General features: G+C 49.8%; 1 protein-coding gene across 3 annotated transcripts; it reads right to left on the bottom strand.

The window, feature by feature from the left end:
• Nucleotides 1-724: 724 nt before the first annotated feature.
• On the bottom strand, nucleotides 725-18,309 carry PCYOX1L (prenylcysteine oxidase 1 like). 3 transcript variants are annotated; one of them, XM_075900220.2, is made up of 6 exons: nucleotides 17,972-18,296; nucleotides 10,738-10,944; nucleotides 7,551-7,725; nucleotides 7,114-7,325; nucleotides 4,545-4,685; nucleotides 725-1,970 (listed from the first exon to the last, which is right to left on the bottom strand). In XM_075900220.2, exons 1-6 carry the CDS (start codon nucleotides 18,087-18,089, stop codon nucleotides 1,312-1,314), a joined length of 1,512 nt encoding a protein of 503 aa, XP_075756335.2. In that variant the 5' UTR covers nucleotides 18,090-18,296; the 3' UTR covers nucleotides 725-1,311. The 3 variants fall into 3 exon arrangements, with proteins under 3 accessions (XP_075756335.2, XP_075756336.2, XP_075756337.2); XM_075900221.2 differs by lacking the exon at nucleotides 4,545-4,685 and having other exon boundaries at nucleotides 17,972-18,309; XM_075900222.2 differs by lacking the exon at nucleotides 10,738-10,944 and having other exon boundaries at nucleotides 17,972-18,297.
• Between the last annotated feature and the right edge of the window lie 45 nt (nucleotides 18,310-18,354).

Raw genomic sequence — 18,354 nt, 5'->3', positions numbered from 1 at the left:
GGCCTGAGCCAAATGCCTGTGCATGCTGGGACTGGGCCTACAGGGTTTTCAATGCTGAACACTGGTTGGATACTTGAGTACGTGCTTTGAAACAGTTATCTAGCCTCTGCACAGTTAGTAAGACCACAGGACTGATTTATTTCAAGTAGAATCCCCTTTATTGGCATCAATGTATTAATGACCCCAGCTGTCTCTAGATTACATTGGACAGTCCCATATGGGAAAGGGCTGGCTCCATGGTGTTAGTTCTTTATGGTTCACAGAGCATGATTCATGCAGCATGGTTCAAGAAAGACTGAAAACCCATCTCAGACTGAGTATCCCTCCCTCTACCCAGGGAACCTGAGCTGCCAGCTCCTCCCAACTGTGCATTGGATCTGTCTGCAAGGCAGGGGCTTGGAGAGGCCATGCACAGGACCCCAAGGAGTCAGGGTTAGTGCTGGGAAAGGGTTCTATGTTATGTATGTAGAGAGAGAGATGAACAGGTCTTGCTGCTACAGCCTCAGTCCTTCTACATGGCAGCTTCCCTGCTTGGCCCCTCCCCTGCCTGACAGTATTTAGATGGGAACTTAAAGCAAGAGAGCAGCTCAGGGTGAGAAGCACAGAGGGTCCCATTAGTCATATGGATTCACAGCACCAACATGGGCACAGTTGGAGAACCACATGCATGCTGAGACCCAAATGCTGGCTCCAGCACTGGCCTCACAAGGACTGATGACATCCCCAGCAGCTAGAGTAGGGAATCTGACCACACTGCCAGCAAGGGGAGTCCTGCATAGGGAAGGCTGGGTCTTTCCAGGTGGGTCACACTAAAAAGTCCATATCCACCTATGGATCTGTGCCCAGGGGATGTGGCCACATTTTTTGGCCCCATATCTGCTCTTGACATCACCAGATCTTACCCTTTGAAAGTCTCATGCTCAGGCCCAGTAGGCAAGTGATCAGAGAATAGATTTACACTCCCACCCTTTGCGCTGACCATAATGATGCACAGCCCCACCCTAAGATTTGAAATGGATCCTGGCTAGTAGTTCTCTAGGAATGAGCTTAGGTTCCCTCCTCTTCTCCTTCCCCTGGGTAGGGAAGAAGCCTGGGTAGTGGTGTCTGTAGCAGGTACCTGGCATTAGCTCCCAGACATTCCGCAGTGCGGTGCAGGGATGGCATTACTGAGGGCAACACAGAAGGAGCTCATGGGACAGACCCTGCCCTCCTCTCAGCCAGAAATGAAGTCATCTCTCCCCCAACAATAAACCCTCAGCAGGCTAGTAAATGAAGCAGCTCCTGGCCAACACCCCCACAATCACCCCGGTGTCACAATTCAGTCTTCACTTTGTGCATCAAGTCCTTCTGGTCAATCTTCTCCAAGTCCTGGTACCACCGGTTGTATGCCAAGAGTGCCACATTCTTGGCTGCCATGGCAACCATTTCCATGGAACTGGCCACCCATTCCACACCATTGAGGTAGAAGAGGTTGTCATGGAGGATGATGGGTGGGAGGCTCTTGGAGGAGTCGTAGTGGGGGTAAGCCTCCCACTCCATCACCTGGACTGAATAGTAGGAGCGGAAGAGGGTCTTCAGCTGTTGCTTGTCCAGGGGCTGCTGGGAAAGGACGCGCCAGACAGCAGCCTCCTGGGGTTGCTTGCGCCGGAAGGTGCCTGAGATGTTGACGGGGCAAATGTTGTCCAGGGCGTTGAAGAAGAGGTCAGGGGAATCAGTGGTGAGGATGCTGGCAAAGGGGAAGAGTTTGGGGTCAGGGAAGCCAAAGTAGGAGGAGTTGAGGTAGCCATGGACAACAGAGCTGATGGTGGGGTGGAAGGAGCCTGGGAAGTCAGTGATGGGCGGGTCAAAGTTCTCAAAGGTGATGTTGCTCCTGTCGAAATGCAGCGGCGTAGCAATGACCACCATGTCGTAGAAGGCTGAGCCTTGGCCCTCGTCATCCTCATAGCGCACCTGGTACAGGGCTTTGCCGTCTGCAAAATGGACAGGACAGAGACTCACAACAAGTATCAGCCCAGAGCACAGTTCACCACCACTGGATTTGGGGCTCAGAAAGGCTGAGTACTGAGAAAATAAGCCACGGCCAAGCAAAGCCTTGGGCATGGTCTCCCCTTCATCCTGACCTGCACCCCAACTCAGCTCCGCCAATGCGCCTTAGTGTTGACCTGCAACCCTTTCCCCCAGACTCTACTGTATCTCACTACTGGACATTCCAGAACTGGGGAGTCACCTGGCAGACCACAGAGCAGTTGGGCAACCCTGGGTCACTGAGCAAAGGGGACAAACTGTAGGGGACAAATCTCCCTCCCCAGGACAGACCGGAGAAAAATTGGCTGCCACCAAGATGCCAGAGATCTCCCCAATATCTCAGCACAGAAGGGTCACAAGGCAGTGACCCTTTTTAGGGGCTTTGGAGCCACTTGCTGGCCTCACTGCACCCTCTGGTGTGCAAGCTCTGCACTGCAGCCTCCCATACCACAGACTGGCCCAGCCATAGCCAGCTTGGCCTAGTTTAGAAAAAAATGATGACAGGAGAAAGACACCAATGAAGCAGGAGGCAGTGTAAAAACCTGTGTGGGAGTCAGCGTGGAGGCCAGTCCAATTGTGATGGGGCAGACCAGCCAACTTGTATATGATGTATAACACCTTAACAAAAGCTATTTCAACCGTATGTGAACTTCAAAGAGATGCACTAGATCAGCAATCACCAACCATTCATTCGTAGTAATGGAAATCAAAGGTAACCGTATTTGTCTGAATACCCAAGTCCCATCAGAAGTTTAACTTTGTAACCAAATTAGCTTGTAGATGCTAAATCCCTTTCATGTCTTAATCAGCTTATATTATGTGTGCAACCATGTTCAGTTAATCATAATATCAAAGATGTGAGATGTTGCAGGAAACTAGTAATATTATTTATGCTGTCTTCAGCTTTTTGCCTCTGTAATAATGAATGGCCAGCTGCTGTCTTATAGCATAATTAGATTATCTGTGGAAATAGAAGAATTACTTCAAAGCAGTGGTAGAAATGTAGCCATGTTAGTCTGGTGCAGCTGAAACAAAAAAATGGACTGTGTAGCACAGTGGTCCCCAACGCAGTACCCGCAGGCGCCATAGCACCCGCCGGCGCCCACCGACAACCTGGGCCGGCCCTGCCCCCGGCGCCCGGGAGGCGCCGGCGCTGGGTGCGTGGCGCTCGGGCGGCCTCAGCCCCGGGGCACCTTCCTCCCCTTCCCCCCCGCCCCTCTATCCCCCTTCTGTTCTGAAATTTGATTTGTCCTTTTCATATGTGTTCCTTTTTTTTAATTGTATCCTTTGGTATATATGGTTGTGACAATTTTCTTCCACTATTTGATCTGAGGAAGTGGGTCTGGCCCACGAAAGCTCATCACCTATTAAACCATCTTGTTAGTCTTTAAAGTGCTACACAGTCCTGTTTTTTGTTTCACAGCAGTGGTCCACAAAATACCTGCATCGCCTATTCTTCCTCAGAGGAAAGCCTTGCTGTGACAATTTCTGGAGGAGGCCTTTTGGCTTGCTAGAGAGCTAAAAATGGAAACCTTGGGCTGATACTTTCATCACTAGCCTTTGAAAGTTTGAACTGAGAAAGTTTAAGCTGTGGGACTGAGATCTTTCAAATTGTTTTTTGGAATACCCTAGAAAGTGCATGGAGAGACAATCAGACTTTACATCTAAACTGCACTTAGATTCTAACCTTTTGGGAATGATTCTAGAAAGACTTTTGCAGGGCAGCAGATCACTATTACACTGATCTATGAACACTGAAAATCACTTGTATGTACATGATTCCTTAGCCATTCAATCATGCTCTTTTCTTTTATTTATAAGTCTTCAGTTAGTTTATTAAGGATTGGTGGACAGCATATTTCAATAAGATCTGAGAAACATACTGACCTGAGGGTAAATGTCTCATCCTTCAGGACTGGTAGAATCTCACGTATGGGGAGCTGGATATCCAGGAACCCCTCGTGATATTAGACTTGCTTGTCTAGCAGGAAGCCAAAGGCTGGACTGCCTAAGGGAGACTGTTTGCTTTCTGACTAACCAGTGGGGTAGTGCAGAGGCTCTTTTGTTATTTTGGTGAAGCTAATTCTAGAACAATCCACCAGTTTTGATGACTGCCTGCCCTGCATGTGTCACACTCACATCTCAGCCACACTGATGCTTTGCGATACCACAACAGCCCAGGAAGAAGGCTGCCGCGAAAGCTAGCAGGAGCAAATGGGCAGAGTAGGGTGAATTGGCAAAGGCGGGGGGCTGGAAGCAGACAGGGCAGAAGGGAATCTAAGGCCTCTCAGCTCTCCTCATCCTGCTATCAGACCTGCTATTCTCTGAGCATTTCTGCTCCCCGCTCCCCCTGTTGCTCTGTTCATGCTTCTCAACCCAGAAGCAAGAGAGGACAGCACTAATGCTAGAGACACTCTGTCCCAAAGGCCCCTAGACCTACAGTCTCGGACCCTACCCCACAGGCTGACACATGATCCCCCAGTGTCACGCCCCAATCCCAGGAGGCCCAGCTGGCTCACTTGAGCTCTGCAGAGAGACGCCTGTCACCCTGGCCTGGACAACGTTGGCTTTTGTCAGCTTTAGCAAACCCGAACACACCAGCTTGTTGCCGCCTTCCACAGCCCACGTGTTGCCCTGAGCCCCTGCCAGTGACATGGCCCCTGGGAAAAGGAACAGAGGATTAAACTCATTCACAGTAAGGACAGCACATTCCCCCAGGGTGCTGCTCCCAGGGGAGATTAGGGATGTTAGCTTATAGTAGTTTACACGATTCGGTTAATCCTAACGACTACACACACTTGTGGGGGGGGAACAAGCAGGAGTTGGTGCTTGGAGAGGCTGGCTTTTAAGCACCTTATAGAGAGGCAGCAGCATGGGGGGGGGTGAGGATGTTAAGTGGTGGGTAACTGACTCATCATGTACTCAATACAGTTTGTATCGACTAACAATGAGTCGATAAGGGAAGGCGCTCTGTACTAGGGATGCAATAGTGTAGTCGATTAACCAATTAACCGATAAGCAAAAGCTTATAGGTTAATGCTATAGACTACACACATTTCCCCCCCACACCTTGCCAGTACATTTTTTTAGCAGGCTGGCCAGCTGCCTAGCTCAGCCCGGCTTGCACTGGGTCCTGGACCTACCCCCACTGTGGCTCTGCATTTAAAATATATTAGGAGCCAGGCGGGTAGGCACCTGGGCTCAGTTCCAGCTTGAGCTCAGACCTTCCCCCTGTATAAGGGCTTCCCGGAGACTACAGGAAAGTCGACTAACTGATAAGAATTCATGAAGTTAATCAACTACTCAATTAACTGATATTTAACATCCCTACTCTGTACCGGCTCACATCGGTCCAGGAACTACCCTCGCTGTGTCTCTGTAGTTACATGTAATAGGAGCCAGGTGTGCAGGCAGTAAGGATCTTGCTACATTTAAAATGCAGAGCTGCAGCCGTCCCGGACCAGCGTGAGCTGAGACTGACACAGGTTTGCTCAGTCTTGGCTTGTGCTGGGTCCAGCAGCAGCCCTTGTTCATGGTGGCCTAGGTTGGCTGCAGGCAGAGACTGCTTCACAGCAGCCTTCCCTACCCCCACCCTGCCTCTGATAGGGGCAGCAGCACACCAGAGGGGGAGAGGGGGGAGGAGGGGGACACAGCACCATTGAGACAGTGCTGGGGAGAAACCGGCTTTTTATGTTGTCTCTCCCCAGCACCGGGTCCTGTTCCCCACCCCCTTGCTGCCTCAGAGGCAGCAAGTGTGTGCGTGGGTGGGGGGAAAGCGAGTCATCAACTCAACTACCTGACAAGCTTAGGCTTATTTGGTAGTTGACTATTCATTTAGATCCCTAGGGGGCTGAGAGTGAGCACCTGCTCCCACCTCTCTCTCCCCCAGCATGTAAACATGTAACTGCTAAAAATCCAGCAGTTACACGTTTATACAAACACATAAGAACAGCCATATTGGGGCAGACCAACGGTCCATCCAGCCCAGTATCCTGACTGCCGACAGTGGCCAATACCAGATGCCCCAGAAGGAGGGAACACAACAAGTAATACTCACATGATCCCTCTCCTGTCATCCATTTCCAGACAAACTGAGGCTAGGGACACCATTCCTACCCATGCTGGCTAATAGCCATTTATGGACCTAACCTCCGTGAATCTATCTAGCTCCTTTTTGAACCCTATTTAAGGTCCAGCCTTCACAACATCCTCTGGCAAGGAGTTCTATAGGTTGACTACGTGCTGCATAAAGAAAAACTTCCTTTTGTTTGTTTTAAACCTCCTATCTATTAATTTCATTTGATGACCCCTACTTCTTATATTGTGGGAATATGTAAATAACTTTTCCTTATTCACTTTTCCCACAAAAGTCATGATTTTATAGGCCTCTATCATATCCCCCTTAGTCTCCTCTTTTCTAAGCTGAAAAGTTCCAGTCTTTTTAATCTCTCTTCATATGGGATGCATTCCAAACCCCTAATAATTTTGTTGCCCTTTTCTGAACCTTTTTCAGTGCCAATATATCTTTTTTTTTGTGATGAGGTAACCATATCTGTATGCAGTATTCAAGATGTGGGCATACCAGGGATCTATATAGAGGCAATAAGATATTATCTTTCTTATTCTCTATACCTTTTTTAATGATTCCTAAGATTCAGTTTGATTTTTTGACTGCCGCTGCACACTGAGTGGATGTTTTCAGAGAACTGTCCACAATGTCTCCAAGATCTCTCTCTCAAGTAGTTGTAACTAAATTAGTCCCCATCATATTGTATGTATAGTGGGGATTATTTTTTCCAATGTGCATTACTTTGCATTTATCAACATTAAATTTCATTTGCCATTTTGTTGCCCAATCACTTAGTCTGAGATCTTTTGAAGCTCTTCACAGTCTGCTTTGGTCTTAACTATCTTGAGCAGTTTGGTTAATATTTGTTAGTTAACATCCCTAGGGGAGATGCATGCTTCTTTTCGGCCAGTGACAGAGCACCCTCGGGCCCACACAGCAGCTCTGGCTCCAAGGAGGCCGCTGTGGCCCGTGCCGGACAGACCATGAAGGCAGCACTGGCACAGCCAGCTGGGCCTCACCTGCGAAGGCAGGCATGAGCACTGACTGGCCATAGCTGGAGCGCAGGACGGCTGCAATGACGTCATCGATGAAGCGCTGTGTGACGCCCACCTCCAGCAGGGACTCAGCCACAGAGCGCTGCGTCATGTTGACGAAGGTCTCACTGCCCAGCGAGCGCAGGAGCTCCTCCAGGCTGGAGAAGGCATAGCCGTGTGCCTGGTACTTGTAGATCCTGCAGGAGACAAGCAAAAATGTCAGGAGCAACACCCCCGCCCTCATACTGGCCCATCTACGGAGCCTACCCATTGACGTGCCCTCTCTCCTAGCTTGGCCACCGGGTGGCAGAGTCTCCTGGGAGTTCAGGCATAGTACCCAGCCTGGGGCCAAAAGGGGAAGGCCATTCCCACTCCTCCTCCTTCCCTCCCAGAAACACCGATTCTGCCAAGCTGCCCCGTACCTCATGAATTTCTCCATCACCTCCTCCACCCACATCTGCAGGCGCAGGAAGCTGATGCCGTAGTGCCACCAGAGCCGGAAGAGGTTCAGCAGGTACCAGTCCGTCTCCTCCAGGACTAACTGCTCCCCACTGAAGATGGCACTCTTCCCTGCTACCTCTCTTCGGGGCTTCAGGCCTGCAGCGTGTGACAGAGAAAAGCAATTTCACCCTCCTCTCTGCAGTCAGCAATTCAGGGGGAAAGGAAGAGCACATGATAACAAGCATTTGCTACACATGGATACTGCTGATGGGCCTGAATGCTGGCAAGCAGCTGAAGATCCCTGTACATGGAGTGGGGATGGGTGAATTGTCAGAAGGTAGATCCATGAGCCAAACCAAACCCAACGTCCAAACATCTAAAAAATCTAAGAACTGGAAATCTGGATAGGCCTCAACTCTAATTACATGCAGTGTGAAATTCTGGGAGTTCTTTAGAATCCAGGCACCTTGGACAGACAGGATGTGTTAGAGCAGGGGTTGGCAATCATTTCTGATGGGGGGAGGGGGCACTCCAAGAACTTTGAAAGTGTTTGAGGGCCGCACTCTTCCATGATATTAATGGGGGGGTGCAGGGTCTGGGATGGAGGTTGGGTGCAGAAGGGAGCTTGGGGTAAGGGATGGAGTTTGGGTGAAGGAGGCAGTTGCGACCTGGAGCACTGGACTGGAGTGCAGGGGGTTGAATTGTGACCTAGGGCAGGGAAATGGTGGTACAGGAAGGGGCGGAGGGGATTTGATGGTGAGCTAGGGCAAGAGGGGACTGTGATTTGGGGCAGAGGATTGGGGTGCCAGATCTGGGAGGGGGTATAGGTGCATGAGGGGGGCAGAGAATTTGGGTATGTGGAGCAGGAGGGCAGAAGTGGGGGGCAGAGGGTTGGGGAAGGGAGGGGCTGGGATGCCAGAGGCAGCCTCTGCCCAGGAGATTTACCAGCTAGCAGCCTGTTGCTGAATCAGCCTCTCTGCAAGCCCCGCCTCCACCAGGCTTCAGCCATGTGCTCTGTGAATAACCCTTTGTGCTTCGTGGTTGCCTGTTATTGAAACAGGCAACTCCCATTGGCCAATTTCTGACCAGAAGCCAGCCAATGGGATTGTGCTGGGGGTAGGAGCAACTCCTAAAGCTTCTCCCCAACTCCTCTGGGCTCAGTTTTTAAAGTGGAACCACCCCATGGCCACGTTTCTGAGTTGTGTGCAGGTGGGGTTAGGCAAGCGGGGAGCCTGCCTGGGCTGGATCCAGTGGCTTGATGGGCTGCATCTGGCCTGTGGGTCATATTTTGCCCAGGCCTGTGTTAGAAGGATGTCACAAATTAGAGGTACGCGCTGCTGCTTCCAGGTTGGCTGCACAGAAAACAAATCACAACTCCAAGACTCAGTGACAGAATCTCTTGCTCCTCAGTTATGGAATCCTAGGGGTGGAAGAGACCTCAGGAGTCATCGAGCCCAACTGCTTGCTAAAAGCAGGACCAATCCCAATTAAATCATCCCAGCCAGGGCTTTGTCTAGCTGGGTCTTAAAAAACCGGTAGGGATGGAGATTCCACCACCTCTCTAGGTAACCCATTCCAGTGCTTCACCACCTCCTAGTGAAATAGTTTTCCTAATACTGTATACAATCTCCCACACTGCAACTTCAGACCACTGCTCTCTCGTTCTGTCATCGGTCACCACTGAGAACAGCCTCTCTCCACTCTCTTTGGAACCCCCCCTCCTTTGGAAGGTGAAGGCTGCCATCAAATCCCCCCTCACTTTTCCCTTCTGTAGACTAAATAAACCTAAATCCCTCAGCCTCTCTTCATAAGTCATGTGCTTCAGCCCCCAATCATTTTTGTTGCCCTTTGTTGGACTCTCTCCAATGTATCCACATTTTTTCTGTTATGGGAGGGAAAGGTAGCTTTCTGTACCGAGGTGTGTGAGAGGACAGAAGTAGACACAACACTCCAGATGTGGCCTCACCAGCGTCCAATAAAGGGGAATTATCACTTCCCTAGATCTGCCAGCAATGCTCCTACTAATGCATCTCAATATGCCATTAGCCTTCTTGGCCACAAGGGTTCACTGGTGACTTATATCCAGCTTCTCATCCATGGTAACCCCCAGGTCTTTTTCTGCAGAACTGCTGTTTAGCCAGTCAGTCCCCAGCCTGTAACAATGCTTGGGATTCTTATGTTCCAAGTGCAGGACTCTGCACTTGTCTTTGTTGAACCTCATCGGATTTCTTTTGGCCCAATCCTCCAGTTTGTCTAGGTAACTCTGGACCCTACCCCTGCCCTCCAGCATATCTACTTCTTCCCCTACTTTAGTGTCATCCGCAAACTTGCTGAGGGTGCAATCCATCTCCTCATCTAGGTCATTAACAAAGATATTGAACAAAACCCAAATACATTAACCCCAGTCACTGGCTTCTAGCAGGTTCACTTCTGCCTGCAGCCCTTGCTCCTCCAAGTCCAAGTCCCACAGTACTCCCATCATGCCCCATACTCTTGACCTGCAGCTCCTCTGCTATCTCAGTCCTGAGCAGCGTTCCCTGTAAGCTGTGCACTTGGGCAGGTTCTCAGGAGAGTCAAGTGCTGTCCAGCGGATTCAGAGAGTGCACGCAGCACTTTATTTCTAGTGGTGGTGCACATGTGCACATGCACATAAAAATATTCTGCATATGAATGGAAAAAATCCACTCCTGGATGGAAAAGATTAGAGGGAACATTGATCCTGAGTCCTGTGATGTCATGATGAGGGTAGGAGAGGGCTCATGTGTGGCAAACACAGAGGGCAGGCTGCAGGCCACTCTCCAACTCTGGAACTCCCTGGCCCTCTAGCTCAGGAGGGACACAGCTCATGCCAGGGCCCACCTACATCTTGCCTTGGGTTGAGACACCAGCCCTTATTGAAGGAAATTCAACTCATCACAGTGGATGGCACATCACCGGGAACTGGCAATTCACTCACAATTGGCCTCTAAGCAAGGTGGAGGCCGGGCCATCTGGAGGGGAGGGGGATTTGTGTCGCAACCCCCGCTCTGTAGGCTGGAGCAAAAGGTTTCTCCTGAGGAGCAGGGTCAGCAGCGAGAACCTTCTCTCCCCAGCTCCAGGGAAGGGGCAAGGATAGAAGGATTTCTGGCACCCCCTCCCGTGGGCACGAAGGGGAGGGGCAGCACTCACCCAGCAGTTTGACGAAGTCCTGCATGTGCAGGCTGAGCGAGTGGATAGACGCGCCGCCACACTCATACTGCTGCTTGTTGACGGTGATGGTGGCCAGCCGGCCCCCCTCGCTGCCCTTCTCATACACATCCAGCTGCACCTGTGGCCCAAAGTGCTGCTGCAGGAAGTAGGCCACTGCCGAACCACCTATCCCAGCACCCACTATGGCTATCAGAGGAGAGACAAGGGAAACAGGCCCCATTAGACATGATGCACATACCCACAGCTTTCCCCAGGGCCAGACCAGAGTGAAGCAATGCAGCCACAGGAGGCTGCTTCCTCAGGGAAATGCAGCATGTACAAAGCAAATCCCAATGCCTGAGCCATCCCCATGCATTGCACCAGATCAAGAGAGCATTGTGAACCGAGTGCAGGGCTGGGACCATGCATGCAACTCTGCTCTAACACAGACACCTTGTGCTTCAGGCTCTCTGCCTGTGCACTTAGGAAGATGTCCCTACACTCAGAGGAAGGGAGGAGGCAAAAGATAAATGTTTGTGTTTGTTTGTTTGATTAAAGTAACATGAACATCTTCCAGTCCAACCTATTCCATGAAGCTTGATGCTGTTTACACTAAGAATGTTAAGTATTGGGTAACTGACTAATCGAATAGTCTATGCATTTTGTATCGATTAGTTGATAGGGCACCTCTGTCTTTGAAGTGTAGCCAGGGGCAGATGACTGTTTTGTGGGGCCCCAGGCAGCATAACTCCGCGGGGCCCCCCCTTTGCCACGGCACATGCGTGGGGCTTTTTTAAGCGCGGGGCCCGGGGCGGCCGTCCCATTCGCCCTGCCCTATATCCGCCCCTGAGTGTAGAAACAGCCCTAGGGGCGTTGCTACATTACAAAGGTGAAAGCACAGAAGCCTTGGGGTCCGGGGGGGGGGGGGGGGGCGGGAAGGGGAACTCCCTTGCTGGCCCCAGGCTCCGTGCAGCACCTGCTTTGAAATGCTGCCCTGGAGTCCCCAGCTGATCCTGGGCTCCTGTAGCGCTGCCGCTTTGAGGTACCCCTCTCCCCCCCCCCTTTGCTGCCTCTATCTGATAGAGGCAGTGAGGGTGGGGGAGGTGACTTGTCGACTATCCTGTCGACTATCCGATAAGCATTTGCTTATCAGCTAGTCGACAAGTCAACTAGTCCTTCACTTCCCTAGTGTACACTTCTGCTGCGCCATTACAGGCCAGGCCATCACAGGTCCAACAGATGGCAGAAGCTTGGCAAAGTCTAGACCAGTGGTCTCCAACCTTTTTACACCCAAGATCACTTTTTAAATGTCCGAACAGGCGAAGATCTACCGCCCCGCTCCTTCCTTAAAGCCCCGCCCTCTCTATTCTCCTCCTGTCCATCACTTGCTATCCCCAGCCCTTACTTACACACTCTGATAAACAGTTTATTTTTAAATTATGCAATGTATAAAATTAAAATCACGTCTTTATAGTTATGAAATAAATGGTCTGTTTTTTATTCATGCTATTTAAATCTAAAATGAAGCATTTATAATTACACATTTTGTGGGGACAGAGTTCTGCGGCGGGAGCAGGGAAGAGGGAACAGGGAGGGCAGAGGACAGAGTGCCAGTGGGGACAGGTTTCTGCAGCTGGGGACAGGGTGCCAGTGGGGACAGGAATAGGGACAGAGTTCTGTAGCTGGGAACAGGGGAGTGGGAACATAATTCTGTGGCTGGGGACAGGAGAGTGGGGACAGAGTTTGGGGAGTGGAGACAGAATTCTGTGGCTCGGGACAGGGGAGTGGGGACAGAGTTCGGGGAGTGGGGACAGAGTTCTGTGGCTGGGGAGTGGGGTGCCAGTGGAAGCAGAGAGTCCCCTGTATCTGCCTCCTCCCAGGATTCCCCCCCCCCAGAGGGAAACCAGCACGTGCCTGCCCCGGGACCGACCCCCCCCCCCCAGCGCAGGATTGCCCCGTGCGTGCACGCCTGCCCCAGGGCCGACCCCATGCAGGGAAGCCCCCTGCGCGTGCACACCTGTCCTGGGGGCCGACCCCCCCCCCAGCGCAGGGAAGCCTCGCGTGTGCCTCCCCCGGGGCTGACTCACCCCTCCTGTGCTGACGCTCCCTCCCACAGTACACCCGGCAGAGCAGCTAGCGCTACTTCTGGAATCGCCAGAAGTGGCCCTAAGCTGCGGGACTTCTGTCCATCCCAGGGAAGCCTACTGTATCTCCATTTTCACTTGAGGTAGGTAGTGGGGCTTCTCGGGGGTGGGAGGGAAATGGGGGTGGGGTGGACAGGACACCTCGCGATCGACTGGTCGAGGCCTTGCGATCGACCAGTCGATCGTGATCGACGTGTTGGTGACTACGGGTATAGAGGAAGCTTGGACTAGGTATCACAGAGCACAGGTGAGATCCTGGGATGGGCTTGAGCTGTGGCTAGCACTCCCTGGGCAGCAATTCTAATGTGCTTAGGTCCTACTGAGCCAGCAAGAAGGCTGGGGTTAAAATAAAACCAGTTGCAGTGCTGGGACGGGCCGAGGAACCTGAGTTATGGGGATAGCTCACAGAAACTCCAAAACAAGAGGCTGTGAGAGGACAGCAAGGGTCAGAAGTGTCCATTACCATCATGGGGATTCTCAGACACCAGAGAACCATTAGAACAAGTCCTTGGCAACCAGGGCTTTTCCCATCTAGAGACTAACGCAGCTAATGGACACACACAAAAACCAGCCTTGACTTGGGAAGGGAGGCAGGTGGGCCAGTCCTAATTGCCTGCCAGCACAGGGCTAGTTTTGCCCAAGGCATAGAACATGGAAAGGGCACTAAGCAAACCTGGCTCACCAGGTACATAGCACCATGGCCCCCTAAGAACAGGAAAGGACAGGATTCCGGGTGAGAAAGCCGGGCTACCTGGAACCCAGCACAGCCAGATGGTTTAGTCCAATGCAGAGCCTTGGCAGCATACCCGTGGGAGTGTGAAAAGAGCATGGTCATGTCAGAGCCTGTCAGACAGGTACACTATTTCTGGGAGTCCTGATAAAGAATCACTACAAAGCTCCGATGAATACTGCTGATTCTAAATAGCAAGAATTAGAATAGCTACAAATCTTTAACTCTACTGTAGTGACCCACTTAAACAGCACCTGCAATGGGCAATCATTTCAATCGTCAAAAAAAATCTTGAAAAAGCCATTTTATTAGCGCACACAGTACCCAGACATCTAGAAGAAATCTGCAAATTCCAACATTAACTCAAACCTCTCGTCAATCAATCATCAGCACCACTCCTCACACCCCTGTTCGCATTTTTCTCTCATACAGGTAGAACCTTTGGGTAAAGAAGAGCATAGAAACAAATGAAAGAAATCCAATTAAAAGGATGGCACCTTTTTGGAGATTAGCAATTCTTTGTTCATTTGATTTAGCAAAAGTGATATCAAAATAGGTTGTGCTTTAAAATTAAAAAAAATACTAAAATATAAAAACATAAATATTTTAAAAATCAGAGTGCTAATAATGGATTTATCACAGCTGTTTCAACAGATGTTAGTGAAGCATAGAGAATTTGAGGTCGACATAGAAATGTTCACATTTTACACTGTAGTGTCAGACAGGCTGCCAAACATATGAGGCTGCTACTGGGAGCCTCATTGAAAAATTCAACACAAAGGTGCCCCACTGATAAGACCTAATGAGGTCATGAAGAAAGGTGAATACCAACATAAAGGAGGGTTGTCAGAATCGAGAACCATTTCTACTGACCAACACTCCATAAAACAGCCCTACTGGGTCAGACCAGTGGTTCATCTAGCCCAGTATTCTGTCCTCTGACAGAGGCCAATGTCAGATGCTGCAGAAGGGAGTGAGCAATCTATTGAGTGATCCATCCCTTCTTGTCCAGTCCCAAGCTTAGGGCAGAGGTTTAGTGACACTTCTGCTTCCCTGATCATCTCAGCCAACAGCCATTGATGGATCAATTCTACATGAATGTATCCAGATATTTTTGGAACCTAATTATATTTTTGGCCATACCATCCCGACAATGAATTCCACAGGTTGACTGAGCAATGTGTGAAGTACTTCCCTGTTCACGTTCTCCATACCATTCTTGATTTCATAGGCCTTTATCATATTGCTCCTTAGTCTCTTTTCCAAGCTGAGCAGGTTTTTTTTTTTAAATTTCTCCTCATATAGAAGCTGTTCCATACCCCTAAATCACTGTTGTTGCCCTTCTCTATGCTTTTCCCAATTCAAATATGTCTTTTTTAAAATGGGGCAGCCACAACTGCATACAGGATTCAAGATATGGGTTTATATAATGGCACTGAGATATTTTCTTATCCATTTCTAATGTTTCTTAGAATTGTTAGTTTTTGACAGCTGCTGCACATTAAGCAGATGGTTGCAAACTATCCATGATGAGACCAAGATCTATTTATAGAATGAGAATAGCTACTTCACACCAAATCATTTTGTATGTTGATGATGTTCATATGGGATGATCTTTTCAAATGTGTATTACTTTGCATTTATCATTGAATTTCATCTGTCATTTGGCTGCCTGGTCACCCAGTTTTGAGAGATCTCTTTGTAATACTAAATAGTCAACTTCGGATGTAACTATCTTGAATAATATTTTATGTTGTCTCTGTTCACTTTTCTTTCCCAGATCATTCTGAATGTTGTATGGCACTACTCCCATTACAGATTGCTGGGGGTCCTCACTGTTTACTTCTCTCTACTGTGAAAACTGTTTATTTCTACCTTTTGTTTCCTAGCTTATCCCATGGTTCCAGATGAACACATTATCCAGACATCTACATTAAGTTCCAAGGCAAGTGGAAGTGACTAGTGTTTCTGCAACATTTTCCCTCCTTGGCCAAGTCTTCCCTTCTAACACACCTCTGTGTTGAGGTTAGGCCACCATAACGTGACTGAGAAGAAAAAGGCAAAGAGCCCAATTCCTCCTTGATATAACTCCCTGATGTGCAAGAGTTGCATCAAAGAGAAATATGACCCCCTATATTTTGCATGCAAGCATTACACAAACTATGGACGATAGCAAGGGGAACGCAATCTCCAGAGAAGACATTTAGCCTAGCCTTAGATAACCTCCATAACATGAGGAAGGAGTGTGTGTGTGCACGCACATGCATGCAAGGCAACAGGACTAAAGTTAGCCTAAGACGTATAACTCCTGCTAGGGAATATGCAAAATTGGTCTGTTAAGATTTGCTTAGTAGCATTTTGTGGGATTCAAAGGAACTCAGTGCATTTCATACACCTTAAAATCAGAAGTGGGGAACCATTTTTGGGCCAGATGGCTGATCCAAAGGGGAGGGAAAAAAAAAAAAAAACAATCAGGGCCACACACAAGTGAGAAAAAAAAATCCTCACTGATGTGGGCCCTGACTGAGAAGGAGAAAGATACTCCCACATTCCCCACACACACCAGAGCCTAGTGGGGCCCAAGCTGGTATATTCTGTGTGCTCCAGCCCCATGGTAGGGCAGCAGGGGGGCTGAAGCCTCCATGGCGGGTTCCCCAATGCTGGGGCGGTAGGGGGTTCCTGAGTCTTGGGGCTTAAATTAATCCTTACAGCTATCCTATAGGGTATGCAAGTACTGTAGACATTACACAGATAAAGGAACTTGATTCAATATGGCGATTAAGTACTGATTTCCAGGGCTGCGCTCTCAAGTACCTTCCTCAACACCCACCTCAACATCCAAAAGATCACACTCTGAGATGTGTTTCGTAAGTAAGAGTCAGTATTCTGAATCACCCCAAGGGAACTATGTGTACAGTTTTTATTAAGAGGCAGTTTTGCATTAGCCCTACAAAAAGAGACACATCTGTCTTAGAAAAAACTCACTCAACTGAATACGTTCGATGTTTATGTAATGCTCCCAGGAAGTCTTAATTGTAGCTGCTAACGGGGGGAGAGTGTAATCTAGAGATCCCTCACAAAACCATGGGTGCCTTTTTTTCAGCATCGCACATCTACAAAGGAATGGGAAAGGGATACCTTCTCTGAGCTAGAACTAACACTCCCACTAGACAAAGTCTTTGGAAGCAGAGCCCAAACCCCTGCCAGACCATAGGTTTGATAGCAAATGAGAGGGCAAGAACTCCTTCCTTAGCAGGAAGCCTCCTGAAAGCACAACTGTTCATTTTCCATGCCTTTTATAGTGCATCTGATAGCACAGGGGGCCTTCTCTTCCACTATTTCTTGCACTGTTCATAAAAAAAACAAAAAAAGGAGGGGGGTGGATTCCATGTTAGCTCCCAAATACACATTAGCTTCTAGTAAATCAGTCATGCTGGGGATGAGTTTACCTATCCTTTCAGTTTAGCTGAAGCTATCACACAAAAACTGTTCAGCAGAGATACACATGCCCCATAATCTTTCACCAGACCACACCAAACTGCCTTGAACAAAAACCTTTCAGACCAGCTTCTGATCTTGGCTAGCACTTGGATCCCAGTTTCTCTTCACTTGCTCAGAATTGTTGCTGCAACTGATTTAAAGACTCTTGGAGCTTTTGCTAAGACTTCCCTCCTTCCATCTAAAAAAATGAAATAAAGCCCAAATTTTAATGTCTATCCTCAGCCAGATAGAATTAGGCTCTGAATTAGGATTGGGAAAAGTAACTAATGTTAATTGTGTAGCAATTAGGTGGTGAATGACAAAATAAGAGATCATTTTCCTTTTTGGGACAGATAAAAAGTGAACCGTTTCTGGAGCTTGGAAGCTGCAGCACAAGTGATCTAGGGATAGAGATTTCCCTGCTTTCAATGCAATTCTTGTTTGAGAACAGGCCTACATCTTTGTTCATTGGCTAAGACTTGAAAATAATTTCTGCTCCTCCTTTCTGGTGTTACTTACTGTTACTTCAATAAGAAGCAGACAGGTCTGAAGTCTAGTTTGTGCAGGAGGTATGGGGAGTGTTGCTCCCCTCCCCCACCGGCTGGCTGGAACTCCTCCCCCCCCATCCTCTGACAGGCCAGCCCTGCAAGGCCCACAGCGCTTCTCCACCCTGATCTCAGCAGCAGCCCTTGTTGCTCTCCTCTTAGCTCCTTGCCCTGCTGATGTGCTGGCTCCCAGCCCCCTCTGCCCTTCCGAGCCTGGCTTGTGCTCTCCCCTCCCCAGTGCCCCTTGAACTCTTCTCAGCAGCGGCCGGCTCGGTCCCACCCCTTTGCTCTCACAGTCTCTGCTCCACTCCCCAGGGATACGGGGCGGCTCCTACCTATTTTGCCAGGCGGGGCATCCCCTGTTGCAGCTGAGGAGGGACCTGCCAGCAGCAGCCCCACAACGACAGCTGGAAGGAGCCGCATTGCCCAGCGCAGCGGCTGCCGCTCAGCCATCACGGACGAAGGGCGGCGAGCAGGCGGCTGCAGCAGGAGAGCACAGAACCCCGCATGCGCTCAGACCATCGCCCCTCCCGGCCGGGCAAAGGGGCAGCAGACCGGGCCCGGTTCCCCCAGCGGGCAGAGCACTGGACGCCCCGCTGGCCCTGCCCAGGGCTGTAGGCTCTAGCAGCAGCCGCTCGGCTTGCAGCCCCTCCTTTGTGCTGCAGCTCCCGTGGTGCACTAGCTCCCGAGCGTGCGGAGGGGCCTGCTTAAAGGGGCC

The sequence above is a fragment of the Pelodiscus sinensis genome, chromosome 16 (assembly GCF_052426305.1).
Source record: "Pelodiscus sinensis isolate ZL-2025 chromosome 16, ASM5242630v1, whole genome shotgun sequence".
Lineage (NCBI taxonomy): Eukaryota > Metazoa > Chordata > Testudines > Trionychidae > Pelodiscus > Pelodiscus sinensis.
Note: the sequence above shows the minus strand (reverse complement) of the source record. Positions and strands in the feature narration are given on the sequence as shown.